The sequence below is a fragment of the Haplochromis burtoni genome, unplaced genomic scaffold (genome assembly GCF_018398535.1).
Source record: "Haplochromis burtoni strain Fernald_Lab_line unplaced genomic scaffold, NCSU_Asbu1 Contig_422, whole genome shotgun sequence".
Taxonomy (NCBI): Eukaryota; Metazoa; Chordata; class Actinopteri; order Cichliformes; family Cichlidae; genus Haplochromis; species Haplochromis burtoni.
In genome coordinates, this window is record NW_024582783.1 from 369,904 (window position 1) to 386,346 (window position 16,443).

The following is a 16,443-nucleotide window of genomic DNA, read 5'->3' on the forward strand; positions in this document are numbered from 1 at the left end:
CTCCCTTCTGCCGTATTTTGCGGCAAAATTATCCACACCCACCGCCGCGCTATGAATTGTGGGATATATGGGACCACGAAGCATGCACCGGACCACGCTTGATATTTTGGGGAAATCGCATTTGGAGTATGCTTTTGAAGTACACTTCGAATTGGGACAGCCGTCGTCGCGTGGCGGTGACGTAACCGCACTTGAAATGCGTACTTCAAGCGTGCAGACCCTGAATTGGGACACAGCCTCTGTGTATTTGCTGTAAACGGTATTCACACCTTGCTTTTCTCTGAACTACCAGAATTTAATCTTCCTACTGAGCTGTGTCCTGGCTCTGTGTATTTCCTGGGGTTAAGAACTATACAACTAAACAAAGGCTTGTGTATTTTCTGGAAATACATCAGCGCTTTCCTGAACTGTTAGTTTGTTTGTTACAGAGCTGTGTGAATCTCCCAGCTCGGTGTGTTTGCTGGAAACACTTTAAAAACCCACACACTCCACCCACTTCAGTTTCTCACCTCCGTGTATTTCCTGAATACCTGTCATTCTCCTGGGCAGCACAGCGTACCTGAGGCTTCTCCTTCCTTCTCTGCGAGTATCACCTGGAAACACCTTTGGGAACTACATCCTTGTTCCCCTGACAAACACTTCCTGGTGGTGCATTCAAGGACGCTTGGAGAGTTACCTGACAGAGTGTGTTCTGTGTTCGTTTCCTCCAAATAGACTGACTGAATCAAAGCCCTCGTGTCATTTGAGTCTCTTAGTCTTTGATTTTTATGTATTTGGGATCATTTTGAGTCTCCTCTGGTCTTTCTGTCCCTCTGTGGTTTACTGCGTCAGCGTGGTGGCCGGCCTGAGTGAAGATGATGTGATGCTATTGAAATGCATCCAAGATGAAGAAGAATTCAAATGTTGTTGGAAATATTTGAGATAATGGAAGCACAAAATATTCAACAACAGTTCGGTCGTTTTCAGAGATTTTAATGTGGGATTTTTTAAACATCTTTTACCCTTAATCTAAAACTTCTGTCAGTCTTTACGTCTCAGACAATTTCACATGAAAAATTATTCCTTTTTAAAAATCTCAGTCGCAGCCCAGCTGTTCAGAGAAAAGTCACGACCGTACGGTTGAGAGCGGCTGATCCTTTTTCCCAGAGAACGCCGCGGGATCTGCAGCTTGTTCCGAAAACACAAACAGCAAAACCTCCAAACGCCATCAAAGCCCCTGAAGGCCTCTTTAATCCCAGAGTTCCCGTTTTAACGCGACCATCGTCCTTCCTGACATGGCGTTCGCGTGCGGGGCGGCGTGCAGGTTTCTCCTCCTGTACTGTTCGATGATGCTTCGCTGGCTAATCTACTGCACAAACACGAGCGTTCAGCCACTCAGACACTAAACACTGAGCTATGAGACAGAAACTACAGTAAGTTATCTAAGCTGTGTGAGCTCGCTCGTGGCGGAGCGGCAGCTACTGCACATGGCAACCTTATGATACTGTAATGTGTAAGTTTACATTGTTTATACTGTTTGTTAAATGAAGATATTTATTGAGACAGAGGCAGGGCAGGAGTCAAAGGACTACATGAATGTTTTATCCACCCACCAGGTTAATCGTGAGTTCTGGTGCCATTATAACAGGAAATGATGGAAAGATAAGAAATAACGTCTAACTGACCAATAACAAAGCTGCTGTGTGTCTGCATGCCGCCTGTATTTAATGGATAGACCAATATGAACTTTGCATCATCATCATCATACAGTGATTATTAACATCTATATGTTTAAAAAAACATTTATTATACATTTTAATTCTGTGGATTTTCGTATTCGTCCACCTGAAAATGTCACGTTGAACCTGCATCGGCTGTTTATTAACGTTCACGTTTCTTTTATGCGTTAAAATTTTGTGAAGAATCTGAAAAAGCGCCGCAGAGCCGACCTTTAAATGTTGGTTTTTGAAATTCTAGGCTTTTATTCGGATGTTCCTCAGCACTAATTAGCTGATAATGCTAACACTGAGGGCTGAAAATGGTTACAAACATAAATTAGCACTTTGACAAAGAAAAGTAATGATGTTTAAATAAAGCTGAGTTCTATTACGAATATGAACAATATGAAAACTTTCTCTTCAGGCAATTAACAACAATTGATTGTGAATGTGGAGCTGCGGGTTTTGGTGCCGTTTCTCTCATCGATGGCCAAACTTGAAAACATTCATGTAGCCGCTCAGCTTCACAGACGCCTTCATCGAGTGAGTTAACCTGCACCAAACTCTCTCCTGTCGTGTTTCCAGGTGAAACACCTGACCCGTCCTGCAGCGAACGCAGGTTAAAACGCTGGAATAAAGCTGCTGTTCTGTGTGCAGATGCTTTCATGCAGAGTTCTGACATGGCGAGTCCTTCAGCAGGAGCTGAGGAGGCGTTGGGGAGAGAGCGGTGGGGATCACGGCTGGATGCTGAAGTCCGGCCGACATCTCGACGACTTTGTTCTCCAACAGTCGGGTCGTCTAGAAGCTCAGCACTGAAACGGAGGACAGTCGCTCACAGCGGCGGGTCGGCGGGATTGTTTGTTTCGGCTTCATGCGGGGCGGCACACACAGACAGGAAGAGCAGGAGGAGGAGGACATGCAGACCGGCGTGCGTGGAGCTGAGATCACTTACAGTCAACATCCAGGATGGCTCTGACAGTCCGAGTGAGCTCCTGCGCCTCCTGGGCGAGTGTGGCCGCCGTCCACGGGCTTTTCTTGTAGCGGGCAGCGAGACCTTGAGACGACACCCCGACTTTGACGTCTCCGGAGCTGCAAACAGAGACAAGGATGAGTCAGAGGTGAAGTAACAGAACGATCACTAACTCGGTCTGAGAGGACCTTGGTGGAGGTCGTCTGCAGCTGCAGAGCTCACAGAGGTCCTTTCATAACAAAATCTCAGGACAGAAAGCCCAGAGAGTGTCCCAAACAAACGACGAAGCCTCGGCAGGTCGTCCTCGCTGAGAGCACTGTGTTGCTTCAGGCTTCAAATACTTGGTTCGTTGAGTCGAGGGTGAAATGATTGGTTGTGTGATTGGCTGATCAGAGTCCCAGCATGGACTAAAACACAAACCAGCTGCTACCTTCTTCTTTTTCTCCGGCTTATTTCAGGTTTTTTTTCCTGATATTTACTCTGATTTTCTAAGAAAACTCACTGACAGCAGATAAAAAAACAAACTCAGTTTTCCTTCAATGCAAAAAGTTTTGATTGTAAAAGAAAAGATTAAACTTCACAAGCTGCAGGTTGTTTTCTCCCTGAGATCGCTGATCATGAGGAACTGACAGATCTGACCAGACAAAAGAAGCTGCACAGGCTTTGTATTAAATACATCTCAGGTATTTTCATTATGTTCTGGCACATTTAGGATTTCAGCTGAAAGCAGGACATCCATCCCAACTGTTTCGTTGCTCATACCGAGTCTACTAGCTTGTAGGTGGCTCTCAGCCCTACTTTAGCATTAGCTTCTTTTGAACGTCCATGTCAGCTGTGTGAAGGTGATTCAAGCGCCTCATCTGGTTTGTTGTTACGGACGTTTCCATGGTGTTCCACTGGTCTTTACTGACAGCGAGGAGCTTCCACGCTAACAGCGTGTTAGCATGTAGTTGTAAGTGTGTGACTTTTTACCTGCACTGCTGTGTGTGTGCTCAATATCAGACGTACGTGAGGCTGACCGAGTGGTGACCAATCAGGACCGATTCTGGTCCCAGTTGGTTGATCGGTGCACTCTTCAAACCCTGCAGACGCTGCGTGGACCAAACCGTCAGGTCACTTCCTGCCGTCTCACAGCGCTCTACTATCCTCCCCCCAGTATGAACCTGCTCCTCCGTCCTCAGGGACATTTCTTTCTGTCAGTACTGTGGCGCTGATGACTAACGACCTTAATAAGACTGATATTCATGATTCAGAAAGCCACTGAGTCGGCATCAATGAGCCTTTATTTCTGACTCAAACCTCACGCCTGCGTCTCTGAACGCACTCACAGAGGCGCCGGCTGACATTTTAGCTGCCTGGTGGCCCAGAAACAACCAGACAGGTGAATAAAAGGAAAGGCAGGGCCCGGTGGGGGGGGGGTGTCCCACGGTTATGAAAGATGAGTGGAGGTGTCCCACTGACCTGGACTGAAATAAAAGGAAGCAGGCAGGAGGTGTCCGAGCTGATAACCTGACCGAGTGACCCAATTCACTGAATCAGAGTTACACAAGCAGCCAGAAGGAGACGAGGAAACCACGATGAGGAGGTGATAAGAGGAAAACAGAAAGAGGAGGCAGGAGAAATCGAATAAACACTGAAGAAGAAGAAGAAGAGCTGGGGGGTTAAATTAACGCTGAGAGGAAAAGAAAAGGAAAGATGACAGTAATAAAGGGCACAAGGAAAGATGAAAGACAGCAAAGAAGGAAAGATAGAAAGAGAAATGGAACAAAAAAAATTAGAAAGACAAAGGAAAGACAAAGACTTAAGGAAAGTCAGAAATAAGGAAAATGGAAAGGAAGGAAAGATGGAGACTGATGGATGGAAATAAGGAGTGAGAGGAGGAGAAATCTGCAGAAAGAAAGGTTGTGAGGAAGGAGAGTTAAAATAGAAAAGACACGTACAAGATGAAAAAGGAAAGAACAAAAAAATAGAGGAAAAGGAAGGATAAAAGAATGGAAAGGATAATATGGGGAAGGAGAGAGGAAACAAGGATGAGAGTTAGAAAAATGAGGGAATTAGATCAGGAAGTGCTGTAACGTGTGACCTACTCGTCTTTGTTGGTGTCTTTGTGGAAGTTGATCAGATGATTGTTGATAACGAGCACAGAGTGACCTCACACACGCTCCTCATTTCATAACGCCGCCATCTCACCAGCGCTCACTGCGGGCGACCATTAACAGGAAGTAACTGCTGTCCTACCTGCACTGAAGTGGGTCAAGCTGGACCGCTGAGTGTGTGTGTGTGTGTGAGTGTGTGAGAGAGAGAGTGTGTGTGTGTGTGAGAGAGAGTGTGTGTGTGTGTGTGTGAGAGAGAGTGTGTGTGTGTGTGTGTGAGAGAGAGTGTGTGTGTGTGTGTGTGAGAAAGAGTGTGTGCGTGTGTGAGAGAGAGTGTGTGTGTGTGTGTGTGAGAGAGAGTGTGTGTGTGTGTGTAACCTGGGCTAATGGGCTCTGCTCTCAGCTGGATCATTACGTGACAGACTGAGGTGTCGGGGTCGCAGTCACAGTCTATTCACACACAGACACACACACACGCACACAGCAACCTGTAAACACACATTATTACATATACTGTGCACACACACGTGAGCTGTCCTGACGGGTCAAACTGAGCCGTGTGTTTGAAACTTGGTGAACTCAAGTTTCTCTTTCCACTGAACCACCCTGTTCAGGTAGGGACACACACACACACACACACACACACACACACACACACACACACTGATGTAAATTCACACACACAGTAATGAAACATACAGATGAAGGCTGCTTGTTTCTATAGCGACCGCTTTACCAGCTCACACTGAGCAGATTGACTCGTTAGGACGGCCACTGCGTCGCTAACGAACAGCAGGCTCTCAATTATCATCGAACACACAGGTTTGTGATTCAGCTGTCTTTGTGGGCACCCTGAGGACCATAATAATAATAATAATGATAATAATGATAATAATAATGATGATGATGCACTCTCAGGCTCTGTATAAGCCCATCTCAAGCAATGACAGCAGAAAGTCAATAAGATTCAGCGACTTTAATGTCAAAATAACCGATGAGAGAAACCAGGTGAGCAGAGGAAGTGATCAGCTGGTTGCTGGTCGTGGCTGATGGTTTGTCCTTAATGGACTTTCCAGGATGTGGTTGCCAAGGTAACCCTCTAACCTATTTAACATCTCCTCATATGTCTGTCAACAGCTTCTTAATCGCTCGCCACCTGTTAACTTCACATTGCCATTGACTCGTTGTCACTGACTCTCTGTGCTCTGGTCAGCACGTCACTGCAAACCTGCTGCACATTTACAGCATTACAGTTAGTACTGCACATACTGCAGTACATTAACATACACTACTCTTTTACCCATAGAGTTTACTGCAGTACTTTTGCTATAGTAAATTTACTGAATACTAACAGTGAAGTCCTTTATCACAGTGAGGACCTCACAAGGTGAAATATTTACAATGGTTCTCACAAGGATATATTTACAACACACACACACACACACACACACACACACACACACACTCTACCTGTAGCTCTTTGGGGGGCCGTGACTTTCGAGTAGGAACTCCTGAACATTCTGCAGAAACAAACAAACAAAAAAGAAGGTTGTTTGTTTTCTTCTTTGTCTTTTATTTTGTTTTCCAGCTGCACCAAAAACTTATTTCATAAACAGAAATAATCCTGCTGAAAACATCTTTTCATGTAAAACGTCTCCTCGGTATGAGAGTTATCTGAAGGCCATTATTTTCTCTGTCGACAGTCAACTGATGAAAGGATCTGATTTCAAACCCACAGCAGCAGCGAGCGCATCTCTTACTTCTCACTCTGTGATCTCCACTCAAAGCTCATCTGCTTTTAAAGATGACCTTTGCCATTTGGGCCAATGGGAGTCTTTCCCCTACAAACAATGACTGTGAATGAAACTATTTTTGAAAGTGTTGCTGTATCGTGATGTCTGAAAGCTGAAAAGTTTTACCTCCACAAAGCTCAGCAGTTTTCCCGTTGACATCTCGAAACCCTTTTTGGCCGCCTCGCTCTTCCGCAGCTGACACTCCAGGACGGCCGCTCTCTTCTTCAGCTCGTCCGACTCCTCCTGAGATCAAAAACATTCAGGTTCTGGACATTTATGATCTTTGTCTCCTTGCTTTTCCAGCTCCATATTTTTAATGCTAAACCCTAATGGAGTTTATTTATCTCGCGTTGGCCTGCGCTCATCCTCTGCATGTCTCTTTGCTCTGATTGGTCGACTTCTGGAAGTTCGTCGAGTACCATCTTTTCCGAAGTGACCCATGCACCGGACAGCCTGATGGGAATAGAGGACTGATTCCATCTGGGGTCACGTCTTGTGCACTTCCTGTTTCACATCTCGTCCTTTAAAGAAAGTAGTCCTTACTTCCTGCCCACAGTTTTTCCCACTGTGATTACCTGCTGAGCTACCCCCCTCGGGTGTCACCGCTTCCTCCCTGTCTGTTTAAATACTTTTGCATCAAGCTTCTCTTCAGTAAAACAAAAAGCTCATTTTTGGCTCCTGTTTCTGCTTTAACTGTAACTGGCTGTTACACGTCCAACCTTTTCAGTTCCCTTTCTCAGCGCTTTTTAAAACGATCATAAATATGTTAAATTAAAAGCAGTGGAGCCGGCGACCCTGAAACAGGTCATTTAACTGTAAATTAGTGTTCGATGAACTGGTTCACGGAGACTAAAGCAGACACCACAAACACAGACAGGAGCCAAAGAGGCCAAACATCTTACAAAAGTCTCATTTCCTGTGCTTGTCTTTGGTGCGTGACCAGTAAAAGCTGTTAATGAAAAGGAGGAGTGTTTGCATGCAGTCGTGCTCTGGCATTTGGACAAAAGCTCTTTGTTTCCAGTGTGAGCACTTTTGTTTCTTTCTGCAGACTTTTGTTTTGTGCCGATGGCTCAGAGAAACAACGCTGAGCGGATTTCTGCAAAGCTTACGTCAGAGAGGGAAGCGGCTCTGTCACCAAATACACCTGACCCACATTCAGGCCTGAAGACGAAACCAGGACCTGGAGCAGCAATAACCCGGCACCAAAAAGCCTGTATTTTTAATATTCCCCTTTCATTGTTCCCGTGTTGAGAGACAGAAGCCCAGGCTGCAAACATGCTGCACTAAAGTAATAGAAAAACCATTACATGACAGAAAGGTTGCTGTTTTTTCACTATCATCATAGAAATGTTTGATTTTACGATGACTCAGCGACGATCTTTGTGGTCTTGGGTCAATGGGTTTGCTTGGTGGCTGGTTGGACGGTGCAGTCAGCTGCCTTTCTGCTTCCTCATCCGTCCAGTTTTATAAATGTGCCACATAACTGAAGCTGAAAATGGTTTCACACATAATCTAGAGAAATAAAAGTACTTAGCTGACCGGGACTCTGCGGTAATCGTCAGAGAGCAGCTCTGCTCGGTGCCTACCGTGAACTGATCCATGTGGTGTGAGTCACCTTGTTGGCTGGTGCCTGGTGCTCCATCCTCTGAGTCTTCAGCTCTGCGATCTCAGCCTCCAGCAGGTGGATCACCTCCTCGTAGTCCATCTCCATCCCTCTGGCCTGCTTCTGGGCTGCCTCAGCCAGCTGGATTCGAGTCCTCAGAGCTCGGCTCTCCTCCGCGCTGTGTTTCACTTCCTGTCAGAAAGAGTGGAGGAAGAGGAGAGGGGGAGGATGGGGTAGAAGAAGAACCTGAGGGATTACTCAGTAGACTTTCAGTGGTGCTTTCAGGCCCTGCTCAGTGCTTTTGAGAGGCCTCCCAGGTGGTCGTGCCATGATTTGGGATTCGTGGTGTCAGGATGAGTTAGTGTGATGAGGCTCTTTGCTGTGGCCTCGGGGACGTTTCTCTGAATCAGCAGGTTGTGCAGTCGAGTCCCAGCAGGCCTGTCAGCGCTCAGCATACCTCTGTCTGTGATAAGGTTACCTACGGTTGGAGAGCAGCGTTATCATCAAAACAATAAAACAAACCTCCGTCTGGTGACAAAGATCGATCAAACTGTTGATGAACGCTCACGGCACTAAACCTTTATCTTGATTTTTACCAGCAGCTGACACCATGAATTGATCAGGAAAATGTGAAAGAGGTGAGCAAGGAATTTCTCACTGACATTAACCCCATCGTTAGAAATAATGCAGGTTTGAAGCATGTAATCATCGGCTTCACTTTGAGATCTGTAGGCTACAGCCAAGATCCAAAAGCCATGAAATCCAAGTAAACTAGCAGTGAACAGGAGAACGATAGAAACTCCAAAACAGGAAAGACTCCTTAGAAAGTCAGACTAAAGGACCAGATGAAGTCGAGACAAAATGAGGAGCAGAAAAATGGTTTTCAGTGTCTTTAAACTGACTTTAATGTGCACTCATTTTTATAAAACTAGGTTAAAATAAACCTCTAATCATTTAAAACAACACTGACACTTATAAACGTTCCATAAATGCAGTTTATGAGATGCTAATTCATTTTATTTATTTCACATCAACAGTCGGCTCAGGGCGCACTTTATTGTAAGCTAAAACCCCTATAGTAACACAGATAATCAGACAACCCCTGTGAGCAAGCACTTTGGCGACAGTGGGAAGGAAAAACTCCCTTTGAACAGGAAGAAACCTCCTGCAGAACCAGGCAGGAAAGCAGTCCTACATATTTGTGCATGAACTGCACTGAAGAACGTTTCCTGATCAAGGTCCCTCACAGTGTTACCAGAGGCCGATGACCATGCCCTCCAGAGTGAGCAGAATCTACCAGCCGTCAGCATCAGTAGACGTCATCCTCTGAGGACCATGAATGCCATTATAACATTTCATGACGGTGCATTGACCAGGTGATATTTCAGTGAGCACTGCAGTCGCTGTTAAGACTCAGACGTCTCTGTGCAGTCACACCGTCAGCATGAGTAATGCTTGAGCTAAAAATAAAACGACAGGTCATCGTCGCTTTTTGGCAGGTTGTTGTTGTTGGTGGAGTTTTTCTCGGAATGAGCTCTTATTGTTTGATTGTGTGATTTAAGAGCGCAGCCGGGCCCGACTGACTGGCTGGCGCTCTCTTACGTAACAATGCTGGAACAAAAACAAGACACAGAGCTTACTTCATGTCCTCATCTCACTCCTGGCTCATTATTTTTCAAAACGTCAGCACTGTGCCCGATCTGAACTCTGCAAAAACCACAAAGCCACATTCAGTCAGGTCAAAGTGAACAAGGCTGGGCTCTGTGGACCAGCAGCATTTTAAACACACACCTTTCACCAGCTCAGAGTGACGCTGACATGCTGCTCTGCAAACAAACATTTTTACTCCTGTGTCAAACAGAGTGTGAACGACAGCCGTGTAACAATGAGTCACCGATGTGTCTAAACCTGTTAGTTTCTCTACAGAATCAAAGCACAACAAATGCTCTCTCAATTTTAGTCATATTTCAGTTGCAGCTGGCAGCTTTTCATTCACAGTGAAGCCCAAACTCTTCGCCCACTTATCCACCTCCTGCAGCCATAGCTGGACTGGCCATCGGCCCACCGGGCATTTGCTCGGTGATTTGATTTTTTGTTTTTATGGGCCGATGATTTTTTATTTTATTTTATTTTTTTATAACAGTATAAACAGTGAAAGGTGGTGTATTGGCCAGATGCTGGCAGATGTGTAAAAATAACTCAGCTGTTTGGTGGTGGCTGTGGCGGAGCTTCCACAGAGGCCAGCAGGTGGATGAGGGGAGGGGAGGCAGGAGGAGCAGAGCCCCGAGGCGGTGAACTGAACTCCAGGTAAGAAGTTATGAGCTGCAGTCGATCTGGTCAGATATAAACCAAGTTTAGTTTATTTTCGTTGTGCTGACTTTTTACAGTCAGTTACAATAACTCGTACTGCTACTAGCTAGCATGACGGAGTTTCTATACAGCTGGGTGGTGCTATGATGTTACTGATAGTGAACTTTATTTAATTCATAATGTTAGTTAGTAGCTGCCAACCGTGCCTCTTCTCTCATCCTCTCCCCTCTCTCTCCTGTTCCTACTTCAATCATGAAACTGATCAATGATCAGCTGATCGGCTTTTCTCTCTTGTTTATTTATCGCCCACTTTGCGCCAGAAAGAGGAAACCAGCGGATGTAGCACTGAACAACAGCAGCACGTTTAAGCTTGATCAGCTGTTGTTAGAATTTATTTAATATTACTTTCTAGTATCAGCTGATGTTTGCTGGAGCCACAGCTGTAAAACTGCTGGTCATGATGTCGGTTTGGATATGTGGTGAGAGGGAAACATGAAGATGAAACCAGGAGATGTCCTTACTGAACCATCAGAGCTGAACAGGTGATGGAGAAACAGGTTTACCTTTTAGGTGACATGGATGAGTTGAAGTTATGAACTGTTTCTGAGAGACAAATAACACCAGCATCCTTTTCTAAGTAGCTGACAGCTGGTAACTGTGCAGGGGCGGGTCTAGCAAAGTGTTGCCAGGGGGCCAGGTAGGGCATTAACAGGGAGAGGGGGGCACAAAGACATACTTTCTTATTCTCATTTAAAATTTCTCGCTTTTATTAAATAATTATCTGAATCTTACAACCAAAGTTTTTATCTGATGTACAACATATAGAAATCATACATATACCAACAAGACTGTACATCACTGTCACCACAGCGTTTGCTTTCATTCAAAGGCTTTATAGTTTTTCCTGTAATACCTGGTGGGCTGGTCTCTAGTCAAAATGCCCGGGCCGATTTTTTGTCCCAGTCCAGCCCTGCCTGCAGCACTAAGAGTGAGATACGAGTAAGAGCTCACAGACCAGCTAAAGCACATCATTTCCTGCCCCAAGGCCAGTTGGACAAACACCACACCAACGAGGCACCCGGGAGGAACCCTGGTCAGACACCCAAACCACCTCCACTGACTGAAGTCCCAGAAATCCAAGCTACACCCTTCAGAGGAAGCTTGTATGTCACTGCTCTCAGCTTGTTGCTATAGGTGCAGAGTGCGCAGGCATCACCCCAACACTCGCCCGGGAAACCCCGAGACACTTAACCATTGCCAGAGTGGGCGCTCCACCTCTTCATGCTGACCACCGTGGCCTCAGACTTGGATGAAAACCATGAGAAATTTGGAGCTCCATGTTCGATAAAGCAAACAGGAGCACGTCACAACTCAAGCTATGCAGATGAATAAAAGCACTACAGGCCAGAGGGAAATATGTGCTGGCATACGGGCCCAGCTGGGCTTTGACCCCATGTGATCTTTGATGCAGAGGGAGAGCCAGTCTGTAGCGTGGAGGTTATGTAACTCTCAGGGCAGTGAAACAGACACCAGCAATAATTAGACACTCATAACTGGAAGCAACCACTCCCAGTACAGTTGGCACACTGGCAGCCAATAACCTGTAACCCTGCAGCGCTGAAATAAACGTCACACGGTAAACTGATCTTTGGTGGCACTAACAGATCAGAGTGAACACTGAGTTTTGTCACAACACTCAGTGCAACACGAACCAGGAAAGAAACACAGCAAGATTTCACCGAGGAGCATGCAAAACACCACGGGGGCCCAAAACTCCCCCTCATGTAAAGATACTCTCCACCATTTGACCTTAGAACTGAAGAAGCTTCTCGGATGAGAGGTGAAACGTCTTCAAGCAACTTAAAGAAGTCCAGACGCTTTTCTTTGCAAGCTCCTTTGAATACTCATGCAGGCAAAAAAGAAATATATTTATCTGCTATAATGAGAACAAATTGTCTGAAACTGAGGGTTTACTGAGCTCTGAGTGCCCACACACACACACATACAAACACAGACACACACACACAAACACACACAAACACACACAAACAAACACAAAAACACACACACAGAGAGAAAAACAAACAAAAAGCAGAGATTTTCTGTATATTCCTTTATATCAATCGTTAGCTTCATAGCATAAGTGCCTAAGTCATTTTTTTGTGTTTTGTGTTTCAGACGGACAGGATGATGCAGCAGTGGTAGGGGAGTAAAGTTAGGCAAAAATCTCAATTTGACCAAAAAATGACTTAGGCACTTATGCTATGAAGCTAACGATATTAATAAAAACACTATGTTGCATTTATATAAAACTCAATGCTTTTTTACACACACACACTCACACACACACACACACAGACACACACACACTCACACACACACACACACACACACACACACTCACACACACGCGCGCGCACACACATAGTGTGTGTCATCCATCTGTTACCTCCTATTTTCTCTAGTAATTAAAAAATCTGCAAACTGCCGTTTCAAGAATGAGGTTTATGTTCATGTCCATCACTCCAGCTCTGTGGGGACCAATCTCAGGTTTTAACCTTTGGAGCGAGGACATTAATGGAAAGTAGGGACATCAAGCAAAAGTAATGAATTGTTTTTTTTTCGTTGAATGGGGAAAGTTTTTTGGAAACTTTGAAAAAATGTCTTACTGGGAGACTTCAACGCTTATCTGGTCAACAACAGTGAGACATGTAGTGGCGTGACTGGGAGGAATGGCCTCCCAGGTCTGAACCCCAGTGGTGTTCTGGTACTGGATTCCCGTGCAAACCACAGTTTGTCCATAAAAACACCATGTTCAAACATAAAGGTGTCCATAAGTGCTCGTGGCACCAGGAAGCAGGTCAATTTTGAGATCGTATCATCATATTTGATTGCGATGGAAGGTGCCTGAACATGTGAGCACCTTTCCCATAAACACCTACTCGGATCGAGTCACCACAGCTCAACTCAGATCGAGTGATTTTACATTGCATACGACACGAACGCTACAACAAAGGTGGACATTGAGGCAAGAATATACCTGCTGCTCGGTCTGTGGCTTTTCCCCAGACTTGGGGACCATAGCGTCGTTTCTTGGAGCCATTTCCCTCATTGCCGGGTTTCAAAAATGGCAGTTTTGATTTTCATGAACGAGATGCTCTCATGACTTATTGAGTGAAAACTGTGGTGAACCGAGGAAAGTCAGTCCGAGTAGGGGAGACATGGGGACATTGAGTCTGAATGGACCGTGGTCAGCACCTACACTACTGAAGCTGCTGCACTGCGCTACGGCTACAAGGAGGTTGGTGCCTGTCATGGTGGTAACTCCCTCACAGGTGAGGGGAACGGCTGAAGAAGAAGCACTATCCCGCTGGGATACCCTGTGGGACTTTGGAGGCAGCCAATAGGTGCCAGCATGGCTGTGGACGTTTTAGGGCTGTAATGGTTGACACGCCTCTACAATATTGTGTGGAGATCAGGAGTGGTACCTCTGGATTGGCAGGCTGGGGTGGTGATCTTTAAGAAGTGGGACTGGAGGGTGTGTTCCATCTATAGGGGGATCACACACTTCTTTACCTGCCACTCCTTCAGTATATGAATAGTTACCTAAAATGAAACAACAGTGATAACTTTAAACTTTGTCACAACTGGAAAGGTCACATACATCGACTTAATTCAGCACATTACCTTCACACAGGAACTTCCAGGACTGAAATATAAACCCAACGTGGAATTACTCAAAAAAACTGCAGTTCCTCTGATGGCCAATTGAGTCTCCAACAACCCAGAGAGCAAGTGTCGGTCCACGCTCACTTCTATATATGGTCCAAATAACAACATTATTACTGCCAAAAGGCTAACGAGACCAAAACCAGTGGGTGATGTCATGGTGACTACATCCATCTTTTATATACAGGCCATGCTCACTCGCTGCCCTCATCATAAAGAACATAATTACTGGGTTTTCTTTACATGAAACCACGGTCCACGGGCAGGGTGACAACATCGCTGTGCATGAATGTCCTCGTTTAATAATGGAGTCCAACAGGAATGCAAGTCTTTTCTTTACTTTGTGCCTCTGGAGGACATCATTTACTGTAATTTGTGCTGCACAGTAGCGCGACACGCTGTCCAACAACACAGCACAAGTGTGACCATCAGAGCAGAGTGGCTCAGAACTGGGACACACTGGCTGGTAAAATTAGACTCCTGGATGGTTTCCAGTGTAGAGTGTCCACTAAGTGTGGAGATGAGGTGTGAGTGTGTGTTTGTGTGTGTGCCTGTGTGTGTGTGGTGTATGGTTTGGTAACTAATGGATCCCAGTGTGAGCTCTCTTCCCTCCAGCTGTGGCTTCATGGGGGCCCGAGGGGCTCTGAGAGGCCCCCCCCGTCTTAAAGGCTGACTTCCATCTCTAATGAAGGAGCATGTCAGCCCGCTCTCCTCCGCCCGCCTGCTCGCTCCCCAGAAAAGGCAGCATAATGGAAGAAAAATCCCTCGCTGTGCACAAGCTGTACAGCCTGGCAGCGCGCGGCGGAACAAAAGAGCAGCGGCCGGTCCCGCTTCTACCCAGACCAAAGGTTTTTGTGCTCCCTGAGAAACAACACTCACATTTGCACCGACGGCTGCTTCCTGCTTTGTTTGACTGTTATGTAATAATAACATAATTTCTCCATCTCGAAGCTGGAGGCTGCGCTGAAAGCTGTGGCAGAGCCGTTAAAATGCCACGCTCAGACAAAGGATATTAAAAGCACTTCAGCTTATTCAGGAGCACCAACGACTCACACCTCCAACGACTTTTACTGACAAGCAAACACAGTTTCCGAAACAGGCGGAACCTGGATCAGATTATAATAATAACAATAATGATGTCCAGGTGATTTATCTGCATGCAAACACAGTGTGAGTGTGGAAGGCTAAGTGACTCCAGCCTGGAAACCTGATCAAATCCTCCCTCAGACGATTAAAGGCTGTCAGCTTAATTCAGCTGTGCAGGTTTGTTAAATATGCAGGCAGCGCTGAAGCTGACAGTCGTGATCTGCGCCCTGATGTGACTGCAGGCAGCCAGGACATGTCTGAGCAGCTAACGTTGCTTAAAACCTGCTTTTATACCAGGACAGATGACAGAGACGCAAAGTAGACTTCAGAATATTTTAAAGTGTTCTTAGAGTTTGTGAGTCGATACAGTGCCTCTGCACCTCAGGTGCACACTGAAGTGGTACTGCATTCCTTCTGATGGTCAGCAGGGGGCGTTTCCCCTGGATGTTCATTAGCATGGTCAAAGTTTCTAATAATGAAGCCACAGGATGAACAGACTGCTCTGACACTCAGTTCCACACAGTGTTTTTACTCTTTTAACTGTATGATGTCATAGATGGGAGATATCCCAGGACCCACCCATTAGCGTTTTGTTCACAATGGGCGGGGCTAAAATAACCTGTTTCAGACAGAGGATGAACTGAGGGCCTGCACCAAGGCCCAGAATCACATAAGGAATGATTATTATGAACTGTGTGTCATGCAAAGCTGCTCTGGCAGAGTCCAAGAAGAAAAAGGTTTCACTATGAAAAAGCAAAGAATAGAAAAAGTCCAATGTCTGCAAACCTGCCAACACTCGGCGAGAAGCTAAAGGCGCGACAGCAGAGCAGGAAGTGAACGCTCAGCTCTGCGTCCTCCTCATTTCTGCTCCTCGGGTCTGAAACTCAGGTAAGGAAACGCCCCACCGGCCTTTGTTGTTATGGTGCACTTGTCGGCTAAATGTAGATATTGATTGATTTATGCAACCGAGCGGGAGCGAGAGAGGCCGAGACCCTTCAGCTCTGAATCACAACAAGCACAATGTGGGGAGGAGGAGGAGGAGGAGGAGGAGGAGCTATTCTAGAGCCCAAAATAAAAACAGATTCACCACGGGGCTCACAGTCCTCCCACACACACACACACACACACGCACACACACACGCACACACACACACACACACAC

General features: G+C 45.9%; 1 protein-coding gene across 2 annotated transcripts in view; it reads right to left on the reverse strand.

Moving 5' to 3' along the window:
* stxbp4 (syntaxin binding protein 4) overlaps window positions 1-16,443 on the reverse strand; it is a 79,921-nt gene that overhangs the window by 16,906 nt on the left and 46,572 nt on the right. Inside the window, exons 17-21 of one of the 2 annotated variants that reach the window (XR_006052837.1) lie at window positions 8,169-8,348; window positions 6,680-6,796; window positions 6,231-6,280; window positions 2,650-2,786; window positions 510-2,509 (exon numbers count right to left, since the gene is read on the reverse strand). Coding sequence is in view for 1 of the 2 variants with exons in the window: in XM_005944778.3 (XP_005944840.2) it covers window positions 2,650-2,786; window positions 6,231-6,280; window positions 6,680-6,796; window positions 8,169-8,348 (484 nt within the window). In the remaining variant the exon portion in view is untranslated. The remainder of the gene's footprint in view (window positions 1-509; window positions 2,510-2,649; window positions 2,787-6,230; window positions 6,281-6,679; window positions 6,797-8,168; window positions 8,349-16,443) is intronic. The other variant, XM_005944778.3, reaches the window with a different exon arrangement.